Raw genomic sequence first — 15,114 nt, forward strand, 5'->3', positions numbered from 1 at the left:
ATTCTAAATCAACTCTGTACCGTGTGAACTAGGCCTTATGCTGCATTTACAGGCCGTGATTATGGTTATGACCCAACAGAGGAGGTTGGACTGTGGCGACGATACATAGGTATTGATCTCTAGAACACATTGCTGCAACATAATATGTGCAACAATACAAGAACAGAATTTTTCAAAAATTATTTCCTATCAGATTTGTGGAATATGGAATATAATTATGTTTGTGAAGTCTCTAAGGTCCATGGGCTTCCACAAAAACCTTGACATTAGAACTATATGGGTGAGATTTATAAAAACTGGTGCAAAGGAAAAGTGGAGTAGTTGCCCATAGCAACCAATCTGATTTTAGCTATCATTTTCTAAAGGATCTCTGGAAAATGCGAGGTGGAACCAGATTGGTTGCTACTCTACACTTCCTTTGCAACAGTTTTGATAAATCTCCCCCTATGTGTGTGGGGTAATCAGCCAACCTAATGAAGACCACATATGATCAGATCCCGAGACTGCTCTATTAGTCAATTCATATCTTGTCATGAGCCTTCACTAGGTTAGATCTTCATGTGCCTGCAAATCCGTTTGCAACACAAATCAAGGTTACATCACAACTCTGCTTAATTAACTGTTGCAAATGTTTGTTTCACATGACATTATTAGGGTGCGTTCACATAGATCAGTTGCATCAGCATAATTTTCTTTAGCTCTCAAGCGATTCCAACTGATGTAAAAATGTATCAGTTGCCATCAGGCTTAGGCCTGATTTACACGAGCGTGTGCGTTTTGTGCACGCAAAAAACGCGGCGTTTTGCGTGCGCAAAAGGCACTTAACAGCTGCGTGTGTCATCAGTGTATGATGCGTGGCTGCGTGATTTTCGAGCGAACCGCCATCATTTTGACACTCCGTTTGGTTGTTTGTAAACAGAAAAGCACGTGGTGCTTTTCTGTTTACATTCAGAGTTTGACAGCTGTTGCGCGAATCACGCAGTTCGCACGGAAGTGCTTCCGTTCGGCATGCGTGGTTTTCACGCACCCATTGACTTCAATGGGTGCGTGATGCGTGAACAGCGCACAAAGAAAGGACATGTCGTGAGTTTTACTCAACGCACTCGCGCTGCGCAAAATTCACGCACTGTTTGCACTGCCCCATAGCCTAATATAGGTGCGTACGACACGCGTGAAAGGCACGCGCGTATATTACGCTCGTGTAAATGATGCCTTATTCACAATTTTTTTACTACACAACCATCAGTTCTCATCGGTCGTCGTTAATTGTCATCAGTTTTTACACAATCGTCCACCGAAAAGGTAGTCTCGGGTCTGAAAATGTGTCAATTTTATCGGAGTGGTGCAGTGTTTGTGATAGATTAGATACATGTTGTGTACTTGTCATTTCACAAAACTTCTATATGTGATCCTGGCATGTCAGAATTTTTTTTTGTTGGGGTCCAGTTGCTGGTACTTTCAACTATCACAAACAAAAAGGGGCAAAAACCTCTCAGATTTGTTTGGTTATCGTGTGAGATGGAGCAGGGCTGTGTATGCAACCTGCAAACACTATCCCTAACTTCAGGGAGGATCTAGTTTTTGGCACCTTTACAGCTACCCAATCCCAACCCGCATCTCCTACCCACCCCACCCAACGCCGGGATTTTGTTGTTTACTCTCCCACGCCGGGTGCTGCCAGAAGTTGGATGCGGCAGCACCCGGCTTTCATCCGGCAAACTGTACCTTAAGATAGGATATGGTACCGGACCTCCCAGGGAGCAGAATACAAAATCGCTGCAGGTAACGTTTTTGGAAACGGCTCCTGCACAGTTCCGGTGCCATACGGCAGCCAACATATGTCCCATGTGCCAGAACAGATCCCATAGAATGCTATGGGACCCGTTCTAGCATAATTTTCCCTTCAGCTTTTCTGCAACAAGCCGGAGGGAAAATGACAGGGACAACGGACATACGTGAACATCCCCTAATTGAACCTTACCTCGAAGACACAAAAATGTGAGGAAATCTTCCGTCTTGGGTTTGCGTTTGGAGAGATCCGATATCTGAGTAACTGGAGGGGGTAGCAATGGCTCCACAATTTTAATGGGGGTTGTGCTCGGACTGTTTGGCTGGGATTGGGCAAATTTTCTTTGTGCTTGCAGCCTTGGCCTGAAGAACAAAATACATCAGATCAATATTCAGGACATTTAATATATGTATTTGAGAATTTAGCAATTTGCACACATTTTATATTAAACATAAAATTACAGCCAAGACACATTTTCCTGATTAAAAATCTGAACTATTGGAAGGCAAGGGGTTAGATTTAATCTTTACTCATTTCCCATGTGATATGCCTGAACAGAAAAATGGGGTGTTTTTGTTAATTTTGCTTAAAAGGTTTCACATCGGTTTCAGATAAAATTTGCAAGCAAGCAGATTACGGTATACAGTTATAAATCTAACATATAATTCAATATTAACCCTTTGCGCCCTGTTTAGCAAGATATGGCAGATCCTCCAGTACCACAATAGCATTCCATACAAGTCTTCATTAACGCTCTGCTCTCTCGCTGGTGAATCTGTAATCACAGTAAAGCTATGTTCGCTTGCAGCGGGTTAGCGAAAGATTTTTGGAACGGCATCCACAATGAAAACCTGCAACCTACAGTACAATGGATGCTGAAAAACCATACACATGCTGTGGGAAAATCTGCACGGATTTGAAGGCATGCTGCAGAGGTTCAAATTTGCAGAATGCCTTTTCTGATGCAGATTTTTAATCTGGATTTGCTGCAGTTTTCACCCATCGCTAGGCACCATTCACATGGTGTCTTAGGGAATATGGAAAGGTATATTTTTGGTCATGAAGTGTCATTTGTATACAAAAATCATAAGCAAATGAAGGCGACAGTTGGATATACATGTCCATTGACATTGACCATTGCCATCTTTTTGTCATACAAAATACGTTTTTTGGCGCAGATTTTGATGCCGAAACCGCTTTGGAATCAAGCCATTAAACGACCCAAATCGCACCCCATTGATTTTAATGGAAGGCATAGGTTTTGTTTTTTTCCCAAACGGCTTTTGGCCACTTGTTCAACAAAAAAGCAGCATACTTCTTTGAACGGTGTTCTGCCTCAGACCTCCCATTGAAATCAATGGGGGGCAGAAAAAACCTGCGGCGCTGGTTAAGAAAGTTATTTGGTGTGTTTTTTTTTACATGAGATTCTTTGGCCACGGGCAAAAAATGCCGCAAAAACACACACAAAAAAAAAAAAAGTAAAAATACGCTGTGTGAAACATGCCCAAAGAACATTCTTTTGGCGTATGTTTACCGCATGGAAAACCCATGGGAACCTCATAATATATGGGTTTGCTTGATGTTTTAGAATAATACGTCAGACATATGGCCCAAACCCAATGTGACTAATGCCTAATATGGATTCCTGGGATATAGGGAAGGAAGTATGTCAGTATGTTGCATGTAATGCTGTCATGATGCAGGGAGATCTACCATTTCAGTACAATGCTGTGGCCCCTTCATACTGCGGATATGCAGTGGTTCTGGGGTGGGACAGCCACCAATAAAAGATCGATCCCGAAAAACCATTAGGTAATTACATAAACATTGATTTCCCATTATATTTTTAGGATTGGATACATTCCTTTCACAAACAGGAGCGTTCCAACAATACCGCAGGCAAGCTGTCGGATTCAATCCCACCCCCCCATTCTGTAAATCAGTCAGCACACCGCATATCACCTCAAATATCACGTATGAAAAGGTTTTACTAAAATTTGCCTATCTTTTCTGAAGACACTGATATGGTTTTCTCAGGCACGCCTGTCACAATATTTGAAGCGCTTTCATCAAGAAATGTTAGATGGCCGAAGCCTGGAGACTTTCATGAATTTTTAGCAACTGACAGATCGCCAATAAAACTCTTTTGACTTTAACAGTGTGACCTAACGCTGAACAGGCCCTCAAGGCTGTCCTGATGACAACGCACTCATGCGGCTTGACATTTACAAGAAACAGACCTCGTTTTTTGGGTACCTGGTCTATGGAGAACATAGAGCCTCAGGAAAAGTAGCAAGAGAACCCACGAGATCACATGACAAAAATAAATAAAAGGGTTTATATGGAGACTAACTACGCCACTATACTGCTCACAAAAACAAGGGATCACCTTACTAATGGTGTAGTCCTACTACAGCCTGTGTTCTTTCTTTTTTTTACTCATTGGGTATTTGCTGGACAGGCAGCAAGTCATGAATGATTGCAGATGTACTATTTAACAGCCATGAGAGATCTGGTCACTGAGTGCCGAATATAAGACAAAGCTTTGTCCGCAAAATACGGACGATGAGCATGGTAGACACAATTATCTCTGTTTTCTTGGATAGGTAACAAAAGGTGTCCATTATATTGCGGTGGCACCAATCACCATAGACTTTAATGGCATCTGTTAAACGGATACGTCGTGAACTGGGGACATGAGAATCCATGACGTATCCATTAAACAGAAACCATTATATCTATGTATTGCGGTGTATTGTCATTTTTACTGGCTTCTAGGACAAAGATGGCAGACCTGGGGCAATTACGTCGTGTGCGGTGACGGGATGACGGAGGGTTTAACTGCATCTCAACCGCTATTTCTGAATATGCCCTTATAGGCAGGTACTTTGCTCCTTTTGTCCCATTACTATTTTATTTGTTTGTTACTTGTTATTTTACTTTGTTACTTTCCCAATTTTAAAGCGATGCGGAATAAGTTTCCGTTATATAAATCGCAGAATAGAACGATTAATTTTTCCAGACTATCCTTAGGCTGGCTCATTAATGTTTGATTGGTCAGTGTCCAACCACTGGGAACCTGCCGATCAACTGAATAAAATAAGGTCTGCGTCCCCTTCATTGTTTATACAGGGCCAGTGCCGTACAGACGAGTGTGGCTGTGCCTGGTGGTGCAGCCTAGTCCAATGCTGTGACCCCTTCATACTACTGATATGCGGGGGTCCTGGGGGTGGGACAGCCACCAATAAAAGATCGATCCTGAAAAACCCCTTTAATATATTAGGAAATCACATAAACATTGATTTCCTAATATATTTTTATGATTGGATATATTGTCATCTGCACCTCAAAAACATCTCCATAATCCGCCCGTTAGTTAAGCGGACCATACACATTAAATAAATGTATGTCGACTAAACCAGCGAATTTCAGCTGAACAGGCAGACATCTAATGTGTATGATGGGGTACCGACTTTTGCCCGACGGCAGATGTTGGGGGAGAGAAGGATCGGGCTGTTAAATTTTAACATGCCGATCCTTTTGCTTGTTAGTATATAAGTCTGGCAGAGGCTTTTTTCCTTCTCTCTATTTAAAACGCATGCACGCTTGGCTGAGCCGAGCATGCGTATGGGGGAGTTGGGAGAATAGCTTTTGGCCGAACAATGTAAAGTGTATGGCCGGCTTTACTATGAAAACAGCCAAAACTCCCTTTTGTTGCTCTGATTCATTCTGGTCTTTACCACTGTAACTCATTACTAATCGGTCTCTCTCACACCAAACTCTCCCCTCTCCAATCTATCCTGAATGTAGCAGCTAAGCTCATCTTTCTGTCCACCTGCTACACCAATGCCTCTGGTTGCCTATTCAATTAAAACTTATTACACTCATCCCCAAAAATCTCCACCTGTCCTCTATGTTCTGCCAACAATCCAAGATAAACATCCTCTATAATCCAAACCGTCCTCTCCCATCTCCAAGACTTTTCTTGTGCTGCACCAGTCCTCTAGAATGCACTACCCAGGAAAATCAGATTAATGCCCAACACATCCACAATTTCAAGCGTGCCCTAAAAATACATCTTTTTAGGCAAGTCTAACAAATTCCATAGACTGTGCTTATCACATTATCATTATTCCTTAATGCTTGACCCCTTCATTCAACAGTATCCCCCTCACTCCTCGCATCCTAATACACTTCATATCTTTGCAAACACAGATACTGGCTGGGTGAGGTTTACGTGTACTACGTTATTTTATATAAAAAAACTAGATCATTGTCCACAACAAGCTGCAGAAGCTGTGGCGCTATTTACATAAAGATTATTATTTAAACTCTGGCCATACATAACTGGACAGCACTCTTCCCCCAACTACCCGCGCAAACAGTCATGTTCAGATCGGTGAAACATGCATGTTTATTTCAATACGGAAAGGACAACAAACGATAGGGCATGCTAAAATCCAAAATGCCCATTCTACAACCCTGCGAACTGGAATACATGCGGGGAGTTTATGATACTTTGAATTATACATTTTTTTTTACATTTCTGTCCATTTGGGGCAGTTCTGGTTGCAACAGAGCAGGGCTGTCCAAGGTACAAAGTATGCATCCTCGAACCATCGTTCCTCAACATCTGTTCTCCCTACACACATTAGATTGTTGGTTGATATGGCAGAGATTTTCCAATGGGGTTGTCAGGCAGCCCTTCCGTAGCAACTGTGCGGATTCCATAGATGGCATAAAAAAGCCATACAGAACCCAACCAAGGCCTACTTAATCTTTTATCATCATATAGGCAAAAGAAGCCGCAGCTTCCCATTCGGTTTTGTTTTAAGCCTTACTTTTACACCAAGGAAATAGCAGTTGGACATCATGGGGCAAGTGTATCAAACCGGTCTAAGGGAAAAACTGGTCGTGCTGCCCATAGCAACTAATCAGAGATTAGATTTGGCTGGACTGGAAAAGTGAAAGCTGCACTGTAATTGGTTGCTAAAGGCAACTTGGACAGTAATGCTAAAGCTCCCCCATTTCTTTTTAGAACTATGTAAACACAGATGCCAGGAGGAAGTAAAATGTTTTGGGGATGGACCGTTCAACCAGTTGCCTCTTTTTTTGTTGGTGCAAATCTTAAGTGTGTGTTCTTGCAGAAAGATCCATGTATAGTGATATTATAAGAAATTAATTACATGTCAAAATTTTGTTTTCTCTGTTTACAGGGTGATTGTAAGAAGCCATGTTTAGAGTCCTAATAGTCAGGCAAAGCTCACAGAAGTACGAGTCATGTGACTAGATTCAGCCAATGCAAGTGATGAAAGACCTTTGCAGAATTACCATTCTGAACAAATATTCTTTCTTCTGTGAAGAATCGGTTATTTAATGCAATTCTTAATATAAAAGTCAATTCTGCCAACACCATATAAAAATGGTCTGAAATGAAAGTCAGAACGTGAGCAAAATAAATCACAGATGTGCAAAGAAAGTTTTGACTTTGTTAACGTTTCTTCCACCGGCAGATCTTCCACAGCAGGAAAGGAGATTTCTTCACACAAAACAAGCTCTGTACTGGTAACCAAGCTGCTACCTCTTACTGCTCAAATATATTCTAGAGCAGAACATGTGAAATGTCCTACATAGTACTCAACATACGACATGTTCTAGAGTTTTATATATAAAAAAAATTCGGTAAAACAGGCTGCATATTGGCTACTGACCATGAGAATTAGATTTTAACACATGCCATGAAGAATACTGGCTATCAAAACCAGATTTTTTTTTTCTACATTGTATAATAGTCTCTACTGTGCTTCCTGCAAATACACTGTTCATTGGCCATCAAAATAGGACCATGTATCTATCACCGTGACCATGAGATGAATATTCTGTGAAGTATATACACGTTGTGGGAGAATATGGATTATTCCTACCCTTCATCCATTTGCTCTTATGCCAATGCCAAGCATTTAAGGGGCAATTTATTAAGGCTGGCGTTTTTTTTTGTGTTTGGCTGTCTAATGGGATGGCAAGGTACGAGGCCCAGCGCGGATTACTACCTTGCTACGACCCATAGTGTCAAATCTACGCCAGATAGAAACTGGCGTAGACTTCCACTATAGTTTTCTGGCATAAATTATAATAAATTTATCGGGGCTACGGTGGCCACACCCCCTTCCCAAAAAGTAGGAAGGGTGATGCAAAAATTCAAATTGCAACTTTTGGCCCTTTTGCAACTTCTCTACACTAGAATACTTGCGTAGAAAGGTATATTTCTTGTATGGGCCATTCATATATTTATATAAGTTAATCATGTCCCCCCTTAGACATCTCTTTTGAAGGCTAAATAGGTTTAATTATTTTAATCTTATTAGCTTCGTTGCTCTTTGAATTTTTTCCAACTCCAGGGCATCCTTTCTATGAACTGGAGCCCAGAACTGAACTGCATATTCTAGAGGAGGCCGCACTAATGCTTTGTAAAGTGGTAATATTATATCCCTGTCCCGCGAGTCCATGCCTCTTAATACAGGACAATATCCTGCTGGCCTTAGAGACAGCTGATTGACACTGCATGCTGTTATTTAGTCTATGATCTACAAGTACACCCAGATCCTTCTCAACAAGCGACTCCCCCAGTGTAGCTCACTCTAAGACCTATGATGCATGCAGGTTTTTCGTACCCAGATGCATAACTTTACATTTATCTATATTAAACCCTCATTTGTCAAGTGGATGCCCAAACACTTAGTCTGTCCAAATCAGCTTGTAATTTACGAACATCTGCCATAGACTGGACAATACTACATAGCTTGGTGTCATCTGCAAAAATAGAAACAGTGCTATTAACCACATCCTCTCTAGAATTAATAAATAAGTTGAATAATAGTGGTCCCAGCACTGAACCCTGGGGTATACCACTTATAACTGGTGAGCATTCAGAGTAGGAATCATTGACCACAACTCTCTGGATATGGTCCTTGCGCCAATTCTCAATCCAATTACAAACTATACTTCCTAAATCAATAGCACAGCTGACGCCTTCCCATTTAGGTGCAAATCATCTGCAGAATAATGTTTGTACTCCAATGAACAGTCAGCCCAGTGCTCTAGGAAGCCAAAGCCTTCTCCTCTACACCAAGACTTAAAGGGAATGTGTTGCCAGCAAAACATGATTTTTTTTTTTTTAGTTAAACAATTAGTGTATAGGTGATTAAACATTGTTCTAATTTTTTTTTTTTTTCACGAGTCAGGAAATATTATAAATTGGATTCAATTGGATTCTAATTTATAATATTTCCCATTGCTGGTCACTAGATGGAGCCATTCCCAAAATTGCAGCATTGCATGTGGTAAAGCAACCACATTGCTTTATGCTGCAAAATTGGGTAAAAAGCCCTCGCTCTAGTGAGCTCTCAGCATCCCCCCCTCCTTTATCCTGGCTAGTGCCGGGATAAACGAGGGGATTGAACGATCTAACCTCCTACACTGTGTGTCGCCATTTTTTGAGCCAACACACAGTGTAGTAGGTTTACATACAGTAGTAAACACACACAAACACGAACATACATAGAAATCACTTACCTGCTCCTGCCGCCGCGGCTCCCTCCGGCCCGTCCGCTCCGTCTGCTGCCGCTGGTCCAAGTGCACAAGTCCGGAAGCCGCGACCGGAAGTAGTAATCTTAATGTCCGGCCGCGACTTCCGGTCCACAGGAAAATGGCGCCGGACGGCGCGCATTTCAAATTGGACTGTGTGGGAGCGGCGCATGCGCCGTTCCCACACAGACGGCGTACACAGAAGTGGATGGAACAGGCCCCGTTCGCAGTCCCTATGGGACTGGAGCTGCCGTATTCCATGTCTGTATGTGTCGTTAATCGACACATACAGAAATGGAAAAAAAAATGGCAGCCCCCATAGGGAAGAAAAAGTGTAAAAATAAGAAAAAGTAACACACAAACACACAAATTAATCCAAACGTTTTTAATAAAGCACTAACATCTTTAACATATTAAAAAAAAATTTGTGGTAACACTGTTCCTTTAAGCCATGCATTGAACTCCCTGAGCTCCCGCCGTCTTTCCTGAAATGCGTGTGGTACAGGCAGTATTCCTGAGAATACTACCTTGGAGGTCCTTCCCTTCAGCTTGTAGCCTAGTTCTTCAAAATTATTCTTAAGGCTCCACCACCTACCATGTATTCTGTCATTGGTACCCACATGGACCACAACAGCTGGATCATCACCAGCCCCTCACAGTAATTTACCCACCCGTTCCACCACATGCCGAACCCTGGCACCAGGGAGACAGCAAACCATTTGGTTGAGGCGGTCTTGGCGACTAATTATTCTAATTGTCTTCCTGATTATAGAATCCCCTACAACTACCAATTGTCTTGCCTTACCTGAATAGTCATCCCGCCGACTACTAGCTGGGCTGTTCTCCCGGCTGTTAGGGAGATCAGTATCCACTAGGGCTGCCATTTCTGAGACTCACACCCTCGCATCATCACCCAACTTGGCAATTTTGCTTGGAATATCAGAAACAGGATTGGCCTTCCTTTTCTTGGACCCCTTTCTACTGCCCCTAACTACATTAACCCAGCTACATTAACCCAGCTCCCCTTAAGATTGCCAATCGCCCTCAGTGTTACATTTTGCTCCTCCAGATATTTAATGGGAGTTTCCAGGTGAACAACATGCACACATCTGCCTCAGAGGTATTCACCCTGGAACGCCTGCTCCAGTCTTGCATACATATGGCAAACTTTGCACTGAAGAAAACCTCGAACCTTGCTATCCATTATCCCAGTTAAAAACAGTGAACAATTGCTAAAGTAAAAGAAAAGAAGAAGAGTACTTACAGGGAGTTTTAACTCCTCTTTTCAACTCCGGTTTAATAACTCCACTTCTTCACAAGCCACTTAGTCAACCAAGCCCAAAAAATAGCCATATGACACATAGATAGAGGTTACTATAACGTTTCTACAGGTCTCATTGGGGACGATATATCAAAACTGATGCAAAGGAAAAGTCTAGTAGTAGCCCATGGCAATCAATCCGGTTGCTACATTTATTTTCCAAAGGGCCTCTGAGAAATGAGAGGTAGACTGATTGGCTGCCATGGTCAACTACTCCACTTTTCCTTTGCACCAGTTTTGATAAATCCCTTCCACCGACTTCTGTAAACGCATCACCACACTTTGAAATAAATTTATGTGTATTTATATGCATAAGACTAAATTTGCTTCAGACAAAGGATGCCTACAACTCACTATTCAGAGTTAAAACTAGTCAAAAGAGGCACGTGCGTGGCGCAGGCAATGGCAGATTTGCTTTGCGGAGCTCTGCTGTACCTGTCAGCTAGTAAATTAAAGCACCATCGTCCACCAATCTCAAACACCGCCAAAGTGTTTCAGTCAATGTCCGGAGATGAGGAAGAATCAGATCTCAGATAACCTCCCCACTACCTTAAGCACATTAAAACGTTATTTACATCTGAACTGACGGCAGTCATGAAAGATCTTACCAATCAGTTACATGACCTAGGCCAACGTACAGAAGCCCTTGAGACCAAGACTGACAATTTAATAGAAACTAAGGATGCTGATAGAACACATTTGGATGAATGTATGTATAAAGCAGGGCAACTTGAGAATATATGTGAGGACCTTGAAAAAAGGTAACAGGCAAACGTTACGATCCGGGAATTGCCTAAGTCTATTACTAAAAGAAACCGCATCTAAATCTTTTCCAGGCCTTGTTGCCTTAAAACCTTAGTTTATCAGATTTACTGATTGAAATTGCATGTAGCTCGACCCCCCTTGGTAGATATGCCTATAGATGTGGTTCTCAAACGACAACATGAAGAAGTCTAAGACCGTATTCTAGTGGCTGCCCGCTCTTCACTGTATCTACCAAGTGTCCCTGGCTCAGTACAGCTACCTTGGCAAGAAGACGGGTGTTGTGCCCCATTACAAGCTATTAGATACAGATGGGACTTTACTTTTGCTTTCCTTTGGGACCTGCGCTTACCCCACATTCTTTAATGTGGAACTAGACACTTGTTATGGTACTACTGCGGATGTGGGTTATTTGCTGCCTGCTAGAATGGCATTGACTATCTTACCCTATTGTTTTGCGGGAGAAGTCTCCTCCTACGACCCGCTTCCAAAATAGGGAGTACTTTTGTTTTGTTGCAATTTTAGTTTTTGTTTTTCTTACTTCTCCATATGCTTCACTATGTAATGATTTGCTATATACTTTAATGTATCCTTGATCCTGACCTGACAACTCTTGTTCTGATTTACCGTCACCTCCGTATGCCCTGTTGTAGCACATTCCATTACATCACTAATGGCAACCATCGAATCTCAGAACGTCAGGGGTTTTACCTCCACACAAAAGAAGAGACGAGCCATCCCCACCTACCTGAAACACCACCCAGCTATATGCCTGCAGGAGACCCATTTCTCCACCAAGTCCACGCCAAAGTGTTTTTTTTTTTTTTACAAACACTATACTAGATACTTGTTGTTCGTTTTTGGGTTTGAGTAGTTGAGCTTTTCTCTTTGGTACTTCAAATCTCCCTCTCGAAATCAGCTTCTGTTTTGCAGCTAGGAGATAAGAGTTTCTCAATGCAATATCAGGCACACAAGTTAAAGTAAACCATATGTATAGCAGCACGAATACATATAGCAGCCCAAAGGGAAAAAAAAAAAGTATCAAATCACGCTCAGTTGTTAAAGACAGAGTGTCTAACATTGTTCTATGAAAGACTTTATGCCCTCAGGACTGACACAATGGATCAATTCCAGAAAACATGAAAGCCGCGGGCTGATTATCTGGATACCCCCAGTGTAACCCGCGCTCTCCCTTTTTAATTTATTGTATGAGGATGTTACTATTGTATGCTTTTTAAATAGTGACAAGATGGCTACTTGGTCATATTACTTCATTTTTTTTTTTGTATATCTTATTTTATTATATTGCCTTTTCCAGCATATGGAGACTTGCTTTTCTTAGGTTATTTTATAATTTGTTTTAGTTTTCGCTTTCCTTTTGTATGTTCACTGGGATTATGGAATAATAATATATATGTACAATGTAATTCACTATTTTATCATTGCATCACGATTATGTTGTCTCTACATTGTATCGTGAATTTACATGTTCATCACCCCCTGAACGGGGTATATGTGCATTTCTTCTAGGTTTATATTTTTGTCTTTCAATAAAGACTTGTTGAAACTAATATAAAAGTACAAAAAAGGGGGTGTCAGAACCTCTTCTTATGTACCTATATTAACTCTGGATAGTGAGCTCCCAGCCCGGGACTGCTGGGTGGCTCCAAATAACGTCAGTCAGACACCAGCACAAGGAGCCAGTAAGCTCCATATGTGCACCTGGCTGATGTAAACTGAAGCCACACAGCGGGCTTGCCCAGTATGAGACTAAGAATAAGCATTAACCGCTTCAGGACACAGCAGATTTTTTCAAATCGGACATGTGTTACTTTATGTGGTAATAACTTTGGAATGCTTTTACCTATCCAAGAGATTCTGACATTGTTTTCTCATGACATATTGTACTTTTTGCTAGTGAAAAAATTTGTCCGATAAATTCAGTATTTGTGAAAACCACCAAAATTTGCAAAAATTTGCATTTTTCTCAATTTAAATGTATCTGCTTATAAAACAAATAAGAATACCACACAAAATAGTTACTAATTAAGATTTCCCACAGGTCTACTTTATGTTGACATCCTGCTATTTTTCTAGGACGTTGCAAGGCTTAGAACTTAGCAGTACCTCACATTTTCAGAAAACAAAATCTCAAGGCTATTTTTTTTAGGGACCAGTTGGGTTCTGAAGTGACTTTGGAGGGCCTATATACACACACACACACATTATATATATATATATATATATATACATACATACACACACACACACATACATACATGCATGCATACACACACACACACACACACACACACACACACACACACACACACACACACAGTCCAACAACAGATTAACACAGCACTCCAAATTACCAATATATTAGGCCACGTGCTCGTTATCAGGGGATGAATCCGTTCCCCAACTTAGATATAGACCATGGAACAGAATAACGGCACCAGTACTTCAGAGTAGTTGAAACATGGTGGATTTATTCACCTCAAGAGAGCGACGTTTCAGTTCATCACAGAACGTGTCTCAACCTTTTTCTAGCTTTAGAAAGGTTCCCAATTTCATCTACTCTGAATTCCTGGCATAATTCTCTTCTATGGTATATATATATATATATATATATATATATATATATATATATATATATATATATATCCACGTACATACACCTATTTAAAATCCTCTGCTGTAAAAGCTGCAGTTAGGCCGTCCAATGTCTGAACGTAGCACTTGCACTACACCATGGACTGACACAGCAGTTACAGCAAAGTTGTGTTGTTGGTAAAAATCCTCCTTACAAAATGGTAAGTGGAGTATTTTTATTCCTGTGTGTTTTCTTCCTGAAGGTCCTCTACCCTAACAAGTGGGTTTTATACACTTTTATGATACAATCGCATTGTCAAAAAAACTTTTATTCTTTTACTTAGTGTTTCTACTACCTGAAGAATCTCTTTACGCACGTCAGTCAAAAATGTATTGCTGGACAACCGTTCGGTCATCCATCTGTTGGCCACTCCAGGCGTAAATTAGATTAGTGGTAGTAAAAAAAATTTTTTTTTAGTCAGACGCTGCTGTTACATCATTTAGACATTCAGTTGATACCGAATATCCTAATGAAAGCAGCTTATTTTATTTCCAGAATGAATCTTCAGCATATTCCACTTGTGGAGTGTAGATGTGTATTTTTGTCTCCAACTTTAACCTGTATTAGCTTTGGCAAAGGCTATGAAGGCGCTAGCATGGCACTTTTCCCAAGAAGCTAGGGGTCCCCAGACAGACTTCAGGCAAGGAATGAATATTAGCTTTTTACCAGCCATTTAGGTTTGATCCAACTGAAAAAGCAATTTTTGAGCCAGCGTCTACACACAGATTTCCACCATGGCATCAATTACACCATTTAAATTGAGACAGCGATGAAAACTCAGTCAACAATGCTTTTCTCACATTCCACTGCACGCAAATGCTAAATTCTTTGAGCAAAGCCGAGATACACAATCGACTAATTTTCACATTTGAAGATGAAATTATTTCTATTTGTTTCTGGGTCACTGCAATATTTCTAACTATATAGTATTTGTATGAGAAAAAAAACACCAACCTTATGTATTAAAGGGGTTTTCCAGTCCCTAAAAATCGAACAAGCGCT

The 15,114-nt window shown here is 41.0% G+C and overlaps 1 protein-coding gene across 2 annotated transcripts in view; it reads right to left on the reverse strand.

Moving 5' to 3' along the window:
* The window catches only part of JARID2 (jumonji and AT-rich interaction domain containing 2), a 155,709-nt gene that overhangs the window by 51,948 nt on the left and 88,647 nt on the right, over positions 1–15,114 (reverse strand). For both annotated transcript variants that reach the window (XM_075826614.1, XM_075826615.1), the window contains exon 4: positions 1,982–2,151. In XM_075826614.1, the coding sequence (XP_075682729.1) occupies positions 1,982–2,151 (170 nt within the window). The remainder of the gene's footprint in view (positions 1–1,981; positions 2,152–15,114) is intronic.

The sequence above is a fragment of the Rhinoderma darwinii genome, chromosome 5 (genome assembly GCF_050947455.1).
Source record: "Rhinoderma darwinii isolate aRhiDar2 chromosome 5, aRhiDar2.hap1, whole genome shotgun sequence".
Lineage (NCBI taxonomy): Eukaryota > Metazoa > Chordata > Amphibia > Anura > Rhinodermatidae > Rhinoderma > Rhinoderma darwinii.